The sequence below is a fragment of the Rhinichthys klamathensis genome, unplaced genomic scaffold, assembly GCF_029890125.1.
Source record: "Rhinichthys klamathensis goyatoka isolate OS25496 unplaced genomic scaffold, OSU_Roscu_1.1 h1tg000094l_1, whole genome shotgun sequence".
In the NCBI taxonomy this organism is placed as follows: Eukaryota; Metazoa; Chordata; class Actinopteri; order Cypriniformes; family Leuciscidae; genus Rhinichthys; species Rhinichthys klamathensis.
In genome coordinates this window covers 1541520-1559807 of record NW_026606633.1, presented here as the reverse complement: position 1 = coordinate 1559807, position 18288 = coordinate 1541520, and the positions used below count along the sequence as shown (strand labels likewise).

The window sequence follows — 18288 nt, the reverse complement described above, 5'->3', positions numbered from 1 at the left end:
TTGTTCATAATAACTGACACACACACATAGCTTTATTTTAGAAATGGAAAAATAGCCTGCAATTCAGTCATTCCCCACTAGAGCGTCTTTGGTCTGCAACAATCTGGAAAACAAGAATTTTTAACTAATGTATTTTGAAATCAAAGTAGTGGATCCCTTACTATTCGATTGATCTGTATAAAAGGTTAGATTACCAGGTCCATTGCAAAAATATACATCCATACCAGGCTAGAATTCAGCTGTTTGGAAAGTTATCTTCCCAGTTTGACCAGAAAGAAAATCTCTAAAATCACATATAACCAGACAAAGCTGAGTACCCAGCCAGGGACAATAAACCATCTTAGGCTGATTTGAAGTAGTTTATTTCCCCCCTCAACGGGTAGTTATTACAATAAAAAAATAAAATAAAAAAAAGTGACTACATTGCACTTTAACCCTTTCATGCATAATGGTCACTACAGTGGACAGCTATTAAAAAAAAAAGCATTTTCTTGAATTTGCAAGGGTTTTGATGGCAAAGTTGCACGGCAATCTCTTCAGTGGACCCTGGTGCATCATCCTATACATTGCAACCAAGTTGCAAGCCGTTGTGTTTCGAGTTTTTCCCCCTCCAAACCAAGATGGCCAATGGTCAGTCAGAAATGCCAAGTTGCTCCGGAATATCCACCCATTCCTTCTATCCGAGGAGACTCTTGTAGGCAAAAAAGATATTGCAGCATCAAGCAATATCTAATGAGTCATATGACAGTAAAATTTTCCAAGTTTTGATTTTAGATTTGGAGAAAAAACTGATTAATCACCTGTCCACTATAGTGGACCTCATGCATCAATGGCTATATTTCAGCTACAATTCATACTTCTACTGTGAATACTGTTTTTGAAAATACTTAATCTGCAGTGACTTTTTTTTACTGTAAATAAATCTATTTGTATTATTAGAATGTTAATTTCATTGACATCGAAAAAAAGTTGTGATTACATAATTTATGTGACTTATGTATTACTACTCATTTCATCAAAAAAGTAATCTAATTACGTAATGCATTACTTTTAGATCAAAAAGTAATCTGATTTCGTAATGTACGATATTGTAATGCTTTTCTTTACTCGTAACACCAAAAAGTAATCCGATTAGGGAATGCATTTTACTTGTAATGCGTTTCTTTACTCGTAACAACAAAAAGTAATCTGATTACGTAATGCACATTACTTGTAATTAATTACTTTACAGATCAAAAACTATTCTGATTAGGTAATACATGTTACTTGTAATACATTACTTTACTCGTAACATTAAAACAAATCTGATTATGTAATGCATGTTACTTGTAACACATTACTTTTACTTGTAACATCAAAAAAGTAATCTGAATGCGTTATGCATGCCCCAACACTGCTAATTTCAGATGAGATTGAAAAATACGTATCGCTAGGTTTTCTCAGAAGAGGCCTATGCTAGAAATGTGTCTATCTTGAACATAATCAGAATTATCAGCTAATAAGGGTAAATTGACATACTCTGGCACACTGGAGGGAGCATCTGAGTGGTTTCCACACCTTGACAGGCAGTAGAAATGTCTGATGGAATCACATCCTCATGTTCTGATATCAAAGATACACAAAGTGCAACTTGTATGAAGGTCGATTGCCTTTACAATATTTCGGATTTATATTTTTTGTATATATTTTATAGTTTTCACATGATTTGATATAATTGTATTGATTAGTTTGTTAAATACACATACTTTTTCTGTTTGATTATTGTGTTTAATATAGTATCTCTTCAGTTTAAACCATAAATGCATGCTGTCCACTCAAGTGGACAGCTGAAAATCTCTTTGGAAAATTTGTAACAATTTAAAATCAAATCTTGTTTTTCATGCCCTAAGAGCAATAAAAACACATAGGAAAAAAAAATCCCGACTGAGGTTATCATAATTCATGCATGAAAGGGTTCAAATAGATCTAGTGTTAAGACATTGATACTAAATTAATAACAGTTTTTAAAAAAAACTCAAATCAGTTTCTGTGAGAGAAACTATACTCACCTTATACATACAAATATACATGCGCAATTGAATCCAATAACAAAAGCAATCTGTCCAGTGTCAATACGGTCCAAATACACCCCTCACTTACTAACACACAAAATTTGATTTCAAAAGCTATAATGCTTTTGATCAGGTGCACACACCTGAATGACATCTCAACTCTTAATTAGCAGGACTTCTCAGCCTATTAGAAACAAGGTATAATTAGAATATATTTGAAATCCTAATATATCGCTGGCAAGTGACATACATTGCTAAATTTCTTAAGTAACAGGTTAATTACCACTAAACAATATCCAATGAGATAGCATTGGTCATTGGTGAAAGAAAGTGCTTTTCTAACACTAGAGGGAGACATACCATTATAATAGTGTGAAATATGAACCTCTGTTATCAAGATGCAAAACATGGGTCTGTATTTTACTTATTTTTAGTAATAATAATTGCACACACCTGAATGCCATCTCAATCAATTTTTCTAATTAGTGTACATGCAGTTTTATGGTCTAATTTTAAGACTGCAATATTTGTAATTACATATTTGTTAAAAAATATTTTGTCAATGCAAGGCCATTTAAATGATTGGGTTTTTTTTTATTAAAAAATAAAAATAAAACATTTTAAAAATGGATTACAATGGCTGAAAACTTTAAATCAAGGGTGAATAGTTGCAGCACCTAAAATATCTGCTTTCCCCATTATGCATGTCAATCTAAAATCTTGATATTGAAGAAAAAAAAAGGACCTGCTATTTGTCAACTACCCATTCTAGTATTTGAACTTGTAGTATATGTATACTATCTATATCAATAATGTTAAAATATACAAACAAATTTAAAATGGTGCTTGATTCATTCACGCTCCCACTTGTGAACCCAAGGATACACAGTAGTGTGATCCAAACAGTTTGTTCTCACTCCCTCTGCATGTTCATGTTCAACCCACACTTTTACAGTAGGCTGACAAGCTGCTCTGAGATTTCCATGGCAACCGTGGGCTGGCTAACTTTCCCTTGTGTTTGCATCAGACTCTGTAAAGAAGCTTTCGGCCCTGGAAAGTTCAAGTGAAAATCAGCATGTTTACTTAGTGAGGTGATGCACCATGTGACTCATGCGCAGGTGACTCCGAAAGCCACGATTATGTCAACAGGATCAGTCACTCCAAGAGTACCCTTTCAAAGAGCCTGAGCTTTATTAGAAGTGTCAATGTTTGCAGTATCAGCATGTGATATGAGGCTCGTGATTCTGTGTGAACACACGCAGTGGTGGGATTGATAAAAGTTCAATTCAACTCAAAAGAACGAACATTGTTCAAAGCATTTTATTGCATTTTTGTTGGTTTGTTTTGTACAAAACAATACAAAATTCTGCCACAACAGTCATAAATTTAGCTTCGAGTGAACTGCAGTCAGCCACATGGTACAGTAAAGTGCTTCTTTAAATCAATACCTATGTTGTCCCAAGTGAGACCCCATGTCAGATTTTTCCCAAATTATTATTTTGGACAGAGTTTAATTTTGGAAATGGACAAACAGTGCTCTTAAAAACAATAGCCTTCAGAGTTTAGACTAAAGGGTCACATTAGATTATAAAACAAAAAAAAAATGTAAAAAAAAAAATTGTGCACCTGAATACTTTCTCATAATCATTGCATTGGTGGAAAAATAATGGGGGGGGGGGGTTGGGGGGACTTCATATTACAATACTTTACACTTGTTTATAATGGCAAAAATTGGCCTGTGTAAAACAGGAACATTGAATGAGAACTTTCTACACACCCCCTGAAAATATATATATTTATATATATTCTTGAGAATCCAAGTCAGATCTGTTACTACAAGGCAACCCATAACTACCATATGGGTAAAAGAGTTGTGAATATTTTGTCAGAGGCACAGGGGCTTCAGAGGACCAGCCAAGCGCCACAGACATTTCAGAAAATACAAACCCAAACACTTGGGAAATCTGAAATATAGCTAAGCCAAGAAGACAGACAAAATACTGAACAGAAGTGGCGGAAATGTTACTTTCCAGACCAAAGATTGCTTTAAATCTCAGCTTATGAACATTTTTGTTTGCCATTTGTACATTGTAGCAAAATAAGTTTCCTGAACAAAACATGAGGAAACCGTAGCACATACAATTCAAGTCTTACTGTAAGACATAAAAAACCCACAAAGATCTGTAAAAAGATTCTTAAAGAAAAGAAAGACAAAATCAATAAAGGTTACAATCAGTGTCATAATAATCAGCATAATGGGCCCTTCAAAATCAAGGACTGCCATTAGGTTTCTCATATCTCAGAGCAACAAGACAGGTGAGTGACACTCTGAAAACATTCAACAGGATCATATGCTTGGGTGATTTGGACTCCCATTGGTGACACGAATTCATACAGACTTAATCTGAATCCAGACGACTGGGTTCAAATGTTTTATGCACCTCGGAGAGGGAGTGATGGTCTGTGCTCAGCTCAACCAAGTATGCTGTGTCTTATGAATTGGTATGGGGAAATGCTAAAACTGATCCGAGATCAGCACTCCCAGATACCTCAGTGCATTAGATTTTAGAAACGAGCGCACTTTGGCAAAAATGGTTGTATCTTACTAGAAATATCAAGCCAACAATAATTTCTGAGAGAAAAGGGGAGTTTAAACAACCCTGAAGTCACTTCCAAAGCAAGAACAAAAACAGTAAAATATCAGATATGTATGCCTATATGACTCCCTCTTTTTTTCCTGCTTTTGTTTTTTTCCTTCCTTCTAACTCGTCACAAACACCCTTGCTCTTTACAGCATATAAATCAACATTAATAAAGTAACAAAACTATATAAAAAAGGAAAACGTTCCACCTGAACAGCACCTGCATAAAAATAAGATAGAAAATATTCTTTCAATAAAAAGTTCAACAAAGCTCAACCAAGTTTGAAACATCAGTGTGGCACACTCTAAATTGGAGTCAACCATTAACGTGTATATAATATATGGGTGTGTGTGTAAAAAACAAAAACAAAAACAAAACAAGTAAACTTTCTTAGACCATTTCACTCATACAGCTACATTTTCTTGGAAGACTTTTTTTTTATCCGTTTTTTTAAATCCTTTTTTTCTGGAATGTTTTTTCCTTTTTTAATTTTTTTACATTTTCAGTTACTTGAAAATAATCTCTCCCTCCACTCTTAATATTGATATAGTTCGCTTTTGGTGGCATCCACAAGCTGATAGTTTGAAATTTCCGTACCATAATCATCCCCCTTAAAGTGGGGAACAAGTTCAAAGCCTCGACTCCCTGATACCAACCATCGTCATTCATCTAGTCACATTGGCAAACGTGTGCTTGTGCAACCACCTGGTTGCTTCCCAGCATGCACTTAATCCCAGTTGTGCTCAGAAATGTTTGTATTCACTCTTTTCAGTTACCTGACAAGATTTTTGGTGAATTTTACAGGAAACTTATGTTTTCCTAGACATCAGGTTGAATGCATCTGATGCTGCAATTCCAATTTGAGTCTTGCAAGGCAGAAACCTTGCATTCAAAGTAAAATGCAGCATGTGTACTGGTTCCTTAACTAGGGGAACCCATGTCTCAAAAGCAGACTGCCGGGCTAGTCTGGCTAAGTGATGCAAAGTCTGTACTGGAAGGACACACTTTGGAAGTGCTTGAGTAATGGAGGAAAAAAGCTAGCTATTTCTATTGATAAGGGGATTTTCTTCTTGGAATTAAAAGGCTGTTGGGAAGGACAGTGATGGATTAAGTAAGGTGAGGCACTATTATCAGAGTTTCGCTCCACTTATACAAGATCTCTGCTAAAGTAATGCAAGTCAAAATAGCCTTCATCAGAGTTGCATAAGCACATACCAGTATCTTCAGTATCTGCTGAAGGGGATGGGGATATATGCGCACACACACACACACACACACACACACACACTCTCTCTCTCTCTCTCTCTCTCACACACAAACACATACCAGGAAGAACGTTCCTGAAAAACAAATGCAGTTGTATCTCTCACAGAGAAAATTCACAGTGGATCCAGTTGTAATGTGGAAGCAGCACATAAAAAGGTAGGGGGTGGGGGTATTAGACCTTTGGTGTTTGAGCTGGTATTTTATGCTCTACCTTTAGACAAATTTCCGAATGGCTTATGTAACCCAACCGCTATCCTAAACAGAGTCCAGTTCATTCACCTTGAGCTCTTAAGGTGATTCCCAAGCTGCCGAAAGTTGATCAAAGTGCTGTAGGAGCTCTTGCTCCAGTGCTTGAGGGAATTAAATGGATTTACAACAGGCACAAACTGAACCACGGTTTAGGAAAGGACTGGGTCCCATTCAAGTGGGCAGAAGAAACAGAGAAGGATTTGCACAAAAGATAGCAGATACTTGTTTGTTCGTCCATTTGAAATTGGAAAATTGTTCACTGGGAGCCCAGCTCAACCGATTAAGCGCAGTCTCCCACAATGACCAGCGGTGCCAGGAGCTGCCTGAGCTCAGATGCAGAGACGGGCGCTCCTTTCAGCAGGCTACTCCGCTGTCTGCGCTTAGCCAGTTTGGAGTTGGAGGGAGGGGAGAGGCGCATGGATGTGCCAGTGGCTGTGATGACCTGAAGAGGGTCCTGGTGCTGCTGCTCTTCCAGGTCGTCTTGCTCGGCCAGTTGCCGGTTCATAGCAACAGCCTTGCCCGCAAAGAAAGTCAGGTTCTTTGCACAGCTATTCCTGTGAGCGTGGAAGGAAGGACAATGTTAGCCTGATGAGGATGCTACAAGCTGCATATACTAGAAGAAAAGCTTGTACCAACTCAACTCACCTTTGCGGCAGGATAGAGGAGGGGGAATAGTCAAAGGCACCCTGAAAAAAAAAAATAATAATCATGAAGATACGGCTTTAAAGTTACTAAAAAATATTATTTTTTTTACAGAATTGTAGTGAAGACAACAAAACATTCAGTTCCTTACCCCTTGTACCCAGGGGTGCTGGAGAACCTGAGCGGCGCTGAGACGTTTCTTGGCGTCCCGCACAAGCAGTTTGGAAATGAGGTCTTTGGCGCTGGAGGAAATATGAGCCCACTCTTTCTCCGGAAACTCGTACTTGCCCTCCTGAATGCTTTCAAACAAGGTGTTCTGGGAGAAAAAGAAAAAAAAAGAAACAAGAGATGAGTTTTATTATTCCATTGAGCAGCACATGAATGTAATACTTTTGACGTAGGTTTACAAAGGTGTGCAGTGGCTGGCATGACTAGACGAGGGCAAGTTTTGTACCTGGCACGCTTGACAAGGTTCTCCATTCTCCCATCCACAGTCACTTCCACAGCGTCCCACGAAGGGGGGATAACCGCTAAGCATTATGTAGAGGATGACACCCAGGCTCCACAGGTCACAGCGCTTATCGTAGATTGTGGCCTCCTCGTTGAAGGCTTCCACCACTTCTGGCGCCATGTACTCAGCAGATCCACACTAAAGTGAGTGAGAAAAAGAGGAAGAAGGGGTGAGAAGAAGGTAATCAACTGCCACTAGTGATGAGGCAAAAACATGGAACTCTGCAGTCACATTGAGAACAAAGAAAAAAATGTGCATGTGTTGGTTCTGTACAGCTGCATTTCAATTTCTAAAGCGTTTTTTTCCCCCATCCACATCCTTGTTTACCATGCGTGATGTGTTCGGTGGGACCCCTAAGCACGTCTGAGACAGACTGCATGAGAATCACATGGTAAACAGCAGGTCGCGGCAAGCTGGAGGGTGGGGGGGGGGGTTGGCGATAGATTAACTGGTTGAATGACAAAGGATTCACGCCTGGTTCTTGCTAACGAAACGCGTTTCTGCTGCAGTCCATATGGAAAATGCAATGGTGGCATACAGCACCTTAAATTAAGTAACTGCAGTAAGAAATTGTTATGTCACAGATGGAGGCAGGACAGTGAGTCATGGAGTGTTTTGAAGGCTCAGCTGCATGCAGACTTTGTTGGTTTGGGCTCTGACCGCCTCTGCCTGAAACTAGGTCATGCGTTGGGACACGATAAAGAGGATCGTGTGTCCCAGAAAACCCACAAACTGTGCTTTATTACATAACAGCAACACACACTCGTTTGCAACCTCAACAGCACACAGACCCACACAAATTTGATGTAAAAGGATAAAACCTCTCTGGAGACACAGTTCAGTAGTTCAGCAGGACAAACAAAGATTTCTAGAAGGATCTGCAGAACTGAGTTCCTTTTAGTTTTCCTTAGTGGGTTGGGCCAGCCTGCTGCATTAAGCAACTCTTATTATGCAACGCCGACTGAGGTCAGAGTTACAAAATAACTCGCTTCAACGTTTGTTTTTTTTGTTTGTTTTTTCATGAATCCCAGAACTTCCCAGAATTCGTACACTACAGTTCTAAGCCATCTATCAAAGGCCAATATCTGAACCCAACATGAAAACGCATATTAATTTGCCCATATAATTATTAATTATAAAGAACACTTATTAATACATTATTGAATGAGGGTGAAGTTCAAAAGTGGGCGTACAGCAAACTAATATCGCAAATCCAACGACGGGTATGAACCACCCCCCCTCTGGATGTTTTCACAGATGTTCAAGTGCAACATGGTCATGTTTTGGTTTGCGTCTCTGAGGTTAAAGGAAGCGGTCGGTCTGCTCTGCTAGTCTCTTTTGTTATCCTCAACCCAGCTGCCGTTGTTGCTCCGCCTTCCTGCACTTATGTAATGCTATTTCGCAGTGCAGGAATCCGAGTGCAGACAAAAGCTTCCACTGTTGCACCCAACCCCCCTCGACACGGCTGTTTTTGCTCACCGCCTCTCAACACCCTCACATTCAAGTGAACACTTCACAACCACCCCCACTCTTGAACAAAAAGACTTTCACAAAGCACGACCAATCCAGAGCAGCCCAGCTGATAGCAAAAACATAGCTACAATATCTAACTTTTCAGTTATCCAACTGTACCAGATTTCTAGAAACAGAGTAACCTGTAATTAATAAATGAGGGCTCACGTTTAGCAGCAGTTGTTCTGTAAAATCGAATTATATTCCTCTGGCTCACTCGTGTGCCTATCTCTGGGTCTTTGAGATAAGAGTGAGGGAGGGGGTTTCAAATGATAACTGCGCAACAGATTTTCACTTTCAAGACAAACTTCATCTGTAAGACTAGCATAGCATTGCATCAGTCACTTTAGAGCAATGTAGCTACTAGCATCTAACAAGTGTTGATATTTATGGGGATTTTCAAGGAAGGACAAACGGGCTTGAGCAGTCGTGTTGTCGGTTCAGGTGTTTTTGTGGTTGGCAGTGAGGCATGCATCAGTTGTGCGAGCGAGTCACCTATAGGCTACATGTATGCAGATATGAATTTCCCCTGTGGTTATAGGTTAACAGTATAGAAGCACATGCAGTGCAAAAGCATAAAGAGAAAGCACTTTTCTACGTGGTTCAGGCAGGAAGGTACATGTACATCTCAGAAATCATGCCTTTTTAGAAGCATTTGTTATGATCAAACTACACGCACACACAAAAAGCCTGCGGTAACAGTGAAAAGAAAAAAAAGGGGAAAGAAATCTCATAATGCAAAGCAATCTAGTGACAAACAAAGAGTTAACATCTAGCAAGTTAAAAAAAAAAAAAAAAAAAAACCCGATAAGATCCCTGGGATCCTGCCCAAGAAAAACATGTTGAGTGCATGACCACAGAGTGCACTAGATGCTCCTCCCCCTTTCATCCTCCCTCTCACCAAACCAATCACAGAGCAGTTGCTAGGTGTGGGGTGGTAACACAGATTGAAAGACTAATTCCCAGACAGGCTTGAGGAAATATCCACAGAGACAAAAACAAAAGAGAAATGGAGTCTAAAATGTGCTGAAGGGAGAAGGTCCGACAGGAAATTGGAGCAAAAAGGCTAGAAATGTTTGTTTGGGTTGAATTCTCGTTTTCCTTAAGCTGTCCAGAAGTAGCATTAGGGGAGGGAATGATAAAATTGGAACAATCTAAAAACTAGCTCAAAGTTTAAAAATCCCTTCCTGACGAAGTTAGTTGCATTTCTGTAATGTAGAGACTGAATATTTTCATTTCAATTAATTCTCACTGTGCAACAAAGTTTGAACTTTTAAGTGGATAGTTTACCCCCCGAAAATGAAGATTCATGTTCAGAACCTGTATGACTTCCTTTCTTCGGTGGAATGCAAAAGATGATAAATTAAAGAATGTTTTAACCGTTTTAAAAACAATATTGGACGTCCATTATAGAATGACAATAGGGTGAGTAAATGACAGAATAATTTTATTTTGGGCAAACTATCTCTTTAAATACATGCAATGTATTAAATCAAACCCTCTCCCCTATGGCAGAATCACATATGACTATTAGCCAATAACTTTTTTTTTTTTTTTTTACAGTCTATGGCTAATAAGCAAGCAGAGGGCATAAAGACAAACCCCACATTGTTTACTTACTAGATACACAAGAACCTTTTACCCTTTAACTATTCAGTCCACAAATAGTCTTTTCAACAAGCTGATGGACCCCACTCGGGTTACCCTGAAAGCCCCATGCGGAGGATTTCTCACTGTCGACCCCTAGCCAGATCACCTGTTCTAAGCTGTCTCGCCCCAATCATTCAAATCTATGAAGTTGAAGACAGATCTTTGTTTACACATTCACACTGCAGAGATAAACGCAAGAGCTTTAAATATTTTGAAAGAAACCGTAACCGGTTATAATTTGAGATTGTAAGTTTGTAAGCCATTTTATCCACAAGATGGTGAAGTCGATAACTACAGGAATGTAGATAAACAAAGAATGGACTCAATACTGCTGCTCCACGATTTCACAACAGGATTTGGCCTCTTTAAAAATTCCATTCTGCTCATAAAACCATTCCTTGACCTCAGCACTGTTTTTAGAATGATTAAATTAGCCAATCAGAATGAGCTACATCACTGACACCACCCCAAGTCAACCAATGGCATTAAAGCAGGTCCTCCTGATAAGAAACGACAATGACAATGTGTTCATCTTATCCATAGACTTCGAAGCATTAGGGAGGAGGCCGTTAACGGCTTATCCTGTTTGTCTCTCAACCAAATGCTATATTTTGTTTGTGCGAATCAAGTGTTCACAGGGTCACAAAGACACTTACTGGAGTGAGGAGCTCTGGAGTGGAGATGGGGGAACTGTCACTGTTGAGTTTAATCCCACTGCCCAGATCAAAATCGCAAATCTTCACAGGCGAAATCTGCAAGAAACAAGTGAGCAGGAAATGACTTCTGCTCAGAAACGACTATGCGATTACAGTCTGCCTGGAAACCTCATATCATCTGATCAAAATTTTTAAACCACAAATGCAGTGTATCTTGAATTTCTGACTAGCCAAACATGCTGTCGTAAAAGACTCACCCTGTGCTCGTGTTCACACAAGATGTTTTCAGGCTTCAGGTCTCTGTGGGCCATACCTGCAAGATCACAAACAAGTCATGCGTTAGTTGTGTGGTATTTAGGCTAAGTGAGGATTGTCGATGGGGGCAAATGTTTCCAACACAGCTGGTTGCCAAGTGCTACTAAAATTACCTTAGCATCCCCTCACCCAACAGTACAGACAGGAATAAAACCTTTCAGCCCACAACTTAACCTAGAAATCCAGTGCGCATCCCTCAAGCTAGTCGATGAAATATGATCGAGTTACAACTAGATATGATTTCCAACAACCCCCATTAACCTTCCCTTTCCCACCCCCCATGTGTAACACCATCTTCTTATCTCCACTTTTCAGGCCTTAAGAACCCATCCCAATCGGATTTCTCATACCTTTATTGTGAAGGAAGTCCAGCGCACTCGCAATGTCCTGCACCACAATGCTGGCTTCCTGCTCGCTAAAGTATCTCCTCTTGTGAATGTGGGCCAAGACGGAGCCTAAAAAACCCCACATTGTTACGCATAACACCAGTACATGCGGCCTTTACATTTAAATTAAATTACTCAGGGCTGGTCTTTGGGCCCAGGGGAGGCTGGGTAATGTTTCTCAAAAGTAACAACACCACAGAAAACACACATACCTCCTCTGAGCTTCTCAAACACAAGGTAAAACTTGTCCTCCTCTTCAAAAAACTCCACTAGCTCCAGAATATTTCTGTTGGGTGGACAAAAGATTAAAATAGTTCAAATAACATTGTCGACCATTAAAATGTATCGCAATTATAGACTTTTTATTGACTATATTTACAGATAAAGATATTAAAGAAATGAATGGGTTACCGGTGGCCCTGACACTGGTACAGCATTTCCACCTCTCTGAAAACACGACTCCGGCTGTGTCCTGGCCTCTTCTCAATGATCTATGATGTGAAAAAGATACCAGGTTAGGATCAAAGCAAAAATGAGAAGCCGCAAGTGACAACCGCCCTTTAAAATCTCAGTGACCATTTGGTTACAAATTACTATCCTAAAGCGATAAACATAGCAGTTTAAACCACTTCAAAGCAATAGTTCACCCAAAAATAGAAATTCTTGTCATTTTTTCACCTTCATGTCATTCCAAACCTGTATAACACTCTGCTTTCGGGTGTATTTATTTTGTGATACATGATATCAATTCTTTCTTCTCCGAGGCTTTGGCAATTGTATGAATGTTTGCCAACATATACACATGTTAAGTGTTGTTGTTTTTTTGTATTATATGCATGCATGTTACTGTTACGTGTGTTGCATATAATAAAAGTTGATTAAATTAAAATTTAATTACAAAAATGGACAAAAACAGCTTAAGCATTCTTCAAAAAATTCTTGTGTTCCACAGTAGAAAGAATGTCATACATGTTTTTCTGTCTTGGGTGAACTATCCCTTTAAGACAGAAACGCACAACTCTAAAAATATCTTCTTCTTTTTTTTAAGTGACGACTGACTCTGAATCCCCCTGAGTCCAACGACTAAAAGTACAAGCAAAAGTTACTGTTGACATTGAAATCACATCCTCCCCCATTCGAGGCCTCTGTGTTTTCCTGATTGTGTGCGGCTCTTCCAGCTCCCTGGATTAGAAGCGCTATTGAGAGCGTGCAGGCAAACACATAATGCGTATCAGGGTTAAGAATGAGGCCTGCGGGCCAGCGCATTCCCAAAAGCCCCAGCGCTGCCGCCACACGGCTGAGTCAGCAATCCGTCTTCTCAAAAACCACAAAAAATTACAGGGTATAATAAATGCTTGAGGGAACCTGAGGGATGTGGTGACAAATTTCACCTAGTTGCTGGAGTCTAAACATGTTATTTGTTGCACAGAAATCCTTCACAATGTTGGCAAATACATTACACAATACAGTGGGAGTGAGAGCACAAATAAATCTCCATGTTAGCTTAGGAAGAGGCCCTATAGAGTCTGACCGCTGTCTGTAAATCAAACCACTCTTGTAAACACTACCCAGGCCCGGCTGAGGCGGCTACTGGGGTTGTTTTCATTCAGCCTTTCCTTTTGTTCAGACTAGGACGCCACAGATCTCAACCCCCCAACCCAACCCAAACCAAACCACGCAAAGAGGGGGTTGGCAGGACATCTGGTGAGAGTTGTCTGAAACCCATCCCAGCATAAACTGACCTAATGCTTGTAATGATCCATCCTCCTCAGGGATTGAAACACATCCCTAAATAATCGTATTATCTTTGTGTGGCTGGCTATATTGAAAGAAAACATGCTATGAAATCTAGGAGGATGATTTTAAGTTATGACAACAACAAATAAAATTAACGCTGTCTTTGTCACAATAAGAAAAATATTGTTTGGTGGAGAACACAAAGGTTTTTTCTTTTAAAGAGATAATGTAAAAATTTAAAGTGCTTAATAAAAAATAAATAAAAAATTGCACTTCCTCACATCAAAAAGTGAAAACAACATTTTCTGGCACACAATGTACATTTCCTAATATGCTTTTGTTCTAGATTCCGCGATGTGCGGGAAAGACAAAAAAAAGTAAGTAAACAATTCAAGGATTTAACTCCACCCAAGCCCCCCCTTTCTCTTGAGGTTTATGTTTTGGCAGACTTGCCAGTACATAATGTTCCTGCCTTGGTTCAATCTACCAGCCAATGAGAGCAATGAATGGTAAGAGCATGTGACCGCTCCACGTCTCTGACTGGCCTTCTATCCGGTCTAACAAAAATAACAAAGTCTTTCCGCTAAGTCTGCTCTGTAACTCGTACAAACTACAATAACATATCCGAGGTTGTTCAAACATCCGTGTTTGTAAATAAGAACATTACTCTGTAAAAAAAAAAAAAAACTGTTTAAATAAACTACACAGATAGTTCAGTTTGCAACGTAAATACACAAATAAAAAAAATAGTTATAATGAATTCTGTAATATTACCATTTTAAACACGTGCGAATTTCATAAGTATGGCCTGACCGTGACCATAGCTTCACCACAGCTTGCAGGAATCTAACATGCCCTCACCAATCACAAGCAACCGTGCCAGTCAGCATAAAACAACTAGTCACATATGCTTGTCAAAGAGGGAAATATCATTCCCGTTACCCATTTGATTCAATTTCCAAGAGACAGCGTCAAAGGGAAAGTCCATTCTAACAATAACCTGCGAATGCCATACCTGCACGGATGCTGCACATGGAGTATCGGTTTGTTTACAACAAGCATATGCTATTTTATGTTACACTACCCAAAGATGTGCCTGCATCGTCTCAACTCAAGTTAGTTCAATCAAATTTAACACATGTAAACTATAAAGAATCTTACCTTCACAGCATATTCTTTGTGGGTGATTTGGCTGATGCAAGTCTGTACCCTAGCATAGGCCCCTTCCCCCAACACCTCATCTTGCAGTTTATATACATCTGAAATCAAAACAAAAGTTATATTAATAAACTACTGAACCCATTTGGACCTTTCAAACTGTAGCAGTATACTTGAACACCTTAGCCATTCAAAAGTAGAAAACTCACCCTCAAATCGCCCTGAGAAGCTGTCTGTTGCCCGGCATCTCTTTTTCTTCTTGTTTCTCTTTTTGGCATCTGGGATGTCGATGGGCCGGCTGGAGGGCATCTCTGCATGTCACAACAGAAAGAAAGTTCCAATTAAAAACCTGATACGCTGTGGTTAGGAATAAACACCCACAGAAAGTGGCTTGATTATACTAAGAAAAAAGTAAGCGGATGTTATTTGTCCCATATCTTTAAAAGTAAAATATGTAAATATTGGTGTGAGGTCACAAATTACAGGCAGTGCTTTGTCAAATTTCAGGTCTTCCTACTGGTTGGATTAAATAAGTAAGATTAAAAAAAACAAAAACAAAAAAAAAAACAACTTACCAGGCCGGGCGGAACAATCAAAATTGAAGGCAGATTCAAGGAGATGGGATCCTGTTTTGGAAAATTCCTCAGATTCAAAGGGATTTTGCCCCTGAACATTAAAAAAATAAAAAAGGGAGATTATTCACAATCTGAACAGTTCACACACTGATAATAAGTATCTGCTGGGCATTTAACCAGAGTTCAAATGGATAACTAAGAACTTCCTGGCATTCGGTTTAATATTTAAACGGTCTTCTATGATCTCTGACACCCTGGCCTATGCATGACATTTGTGCCAATTATGTGATCCATTGCCTAATGGCAAAGCAATTAAACATTCATTCATGCAACAGCAGTAGAGACTAGCGAGATCGCACTCTCACCTTGAAAGAGCGATGGAATCCGGTAACTTCGGTGATCTTGTTCTGCACCATTTTGTCCTGATTTTTGTGACTTTGTTTGAACTGGTGGAGGGCGGCAACAACGGTGGTCTTAGCTTTAGTGATCAAATTCACTTAGCTATTCCAATGTCTTGGGAACCGTGGTGCTTTAAACGGGAAACCTGAGAAAAACAAACAATTTTTTGGGGTTAATTTGACAATGTATTTAATTACATAGAAAACAGTAATTTCCTACAACTAGTTTACAATAACCAAATGCATATACAAAGGGATCATTTTATTATTATTTTTATATTAGAAAATGTATTATTACTCTTATATCGTTGCAAAGTACTATTTTTGTATATTTCTGACTATGATTTTTTTCTTCTGCAGAACTGCTTCTCATGCGATGAGAACTAAAAGATGCCAAAAAGGATGCAGAATCACGATAAAACTATTCCAAACAACTCACACGCTATTTTGCAAGCGTTCTTTATAGCTTTGTGCGAGGATAGAACAAAACCAAGTTGTTATTTACTATTGGTCTTAACCGGTGATTTGATCATGAAGAGTTGAACTCGTGAACCGGATCAGTCCTATTCGTGAACAAACCATTCAGGGCTGCCCCACCAAAAAAGCGTCGTTTGATCGTAAAAATAATTACCACCATCTCTACGATCTAACGTTACTTGTGCTTACGGTGCTTTTGAGAGACGCAGCCCTGCGGTGTTATAAATTAGATCAATTGAGTAGATTGAGATTCAACAGATTCGATTCAAATGATTCGTTCGTCCACAAATCATACAGCGCTACTCTCTTGTGTCCGCTTATTTTGGACTGTTCTTCACAGTCACTCCGTCGTATTGCTCCAGATCCCGACTTGGAATAAAAAAAAGTAACGTTAGCTAGTCGTGTGGACTACTTTTATGCTGATTTTGCGTTCTATTTGAAGCTTGACATTTTCAGTCACCACCATTCATTAAGACTGAAGTGAATATAAAGGCTTTCTTCAAAATGTCCAATTGTGTGTCAGCATGCATAGTGGGTTGTAATGACATGAGAATTCTCTAATTTTTTTAGTTAACTAGCCCTTTAAATAACTTACTTACTGCAACAGACGAAATAAGACTACAGGCGCAGTGATAGCAAGTCACGTCACAAGCAGGGACTTGCATTTACATGCCTCGGAGACTTGAGCCAAGAATAACTCCGGTAGAAAAGCTCGCCATTTCCATCCGTTATCCAACGACATACGTTATTTTCTTTAAGCGACTAATCACGTGCACTAGTGATGTTCAACGAATCACTATACTCAATGATTAAAATTAATCATTCAAAACATCGTACAACAAAGAGCGAATGCAAAGAGTCCATCAGCATTTGGAATCGGTGTGAAGAAACACAAACCTCAGAAAGGCAAATGACAGCACAATATATTGAACCGACCTAAATGTAATTTCTAGACTTTTCCACTCTGCCAAAAATAAACCAAATCAGACCGTTGCGCAGCATCCTTTTAAATCAAAACGTGGAGTTTATTTGTTAGTCCGCTCATCTGCCAAGCCCGATCGATCTATCAGCTGAATGTAAAGCTCGACTTACCCCGTTATTGTCTTTAAAGCTCCAGGCTTGACGCCGTTGTATGAGCCTCTGCTTCGGGAGCAGCAGATGGTGGCCGTGGGCGGTAGGGACTAATGTGTGGAAGGTACAAAAAGACAAGAGGCGATCCTCGGTTTTATAATCTCACGCCCCTTCCTACCTACCCACCTCCTTTCAGTTAGACCAGCCCCCTCGTCTCTGTCTGCTGTAAACACGTACCATACATACTCCGCACAGAGAGAGAGAGAGAGAGAGAGAGAGAGAGAGAGAGAGAGAGAGAGAGAGAGAGAGAGAGAGAGAGAGAGAGAGAGAGATGAGAGAGAGAGAGAGAGAGAGAGAGAGAGAGAGAGGAGAGAGAGAGGAGAGAGAGAGTGAATTGAGAGAGAGAGAGTCACGTGGGCTGGCAAAGAATGTTATGATTAGGCCTATAGCCTGAGGTGAATAGAAGGATGCAATGCTTTAATGTGTTCACTCTTTTTCTCTAAAAGCCTTGTTAACTAACACCGGTACAGTTATAAGAAATCCACTCAAATGTATGATGAAGCCTCAAATGTCCATAATCGTAATCGTACATGACGTCATTAGTAGGCTGTACATTCATTCTGCCTGATGCAATATTCTGCAACAGACAAATTAATCGTCAAAAACCCCACCTGACTAAGCGTGAGTGTTTGATCAGCTGGTAAGAACAGCTTTCTATAAAGGAAATATAAAAGCAATAGCTTATAATCATACTGCAATGTTTGTTTTCTTAGAACTATATAGGTAGGCCTACTCATTTATTAGTTTGTATTAATATTGTCTGTATATAAGTCTGTTCTTACTAAGGTTGCAAATACACATAAAAATGTTACAGTTTCATAATAACTAATACAGTTAGGATCTATACTTTTGTGATGTAAATAAATAAGGTTTAAATTAATGTATAATTGCAGGAATTCCAAATCATTTTTATCAAGCCCAACTCCTTTGA

At 39.2% G+C, this 18288-nt stretch overlaps 1 protein-coding gene across 1 annotated transcript; it reads right to left on the bottom strand.

Annotated features, from left to right (window-relative positions):
- Positions 1-5051: 5051 nt before the first annotated feature.
- On the bottom strand, positions 5052-17474 carry mknk2b (MAPK interacting serine/threonine kinase 2b). The gene is made up of 14 exons (XM_056252381.1): positions 17319-17474; positions 15717-15895; positions 15352-15442; positions 14986-15087; positions 14780-14877; positions 12293-12372; positions 12094-12167; positions 11846-11950; positions 11438-11493; positions 11181-11276; positions 7306-7500; positions 7003-7167; positions 6855-6895; positions 5052-6763 (listed from the first exon to the last, which is right to left on the bottom strand). The coding sequence occupies exons 2-14, from the start codon at positions 15765-15767 to the stop codon at positions 6490-6492; spliced, it is 1428 nt and encodes a 475-aa protein (XP_056108356.1). The 5' UTR covers positions 15768-15895; positions 17319-17474; the 3' UTR covers positions 5052-6489.
- Between the last annotated feature and the right edge of the window lie 814 nt (positions 17475-18288).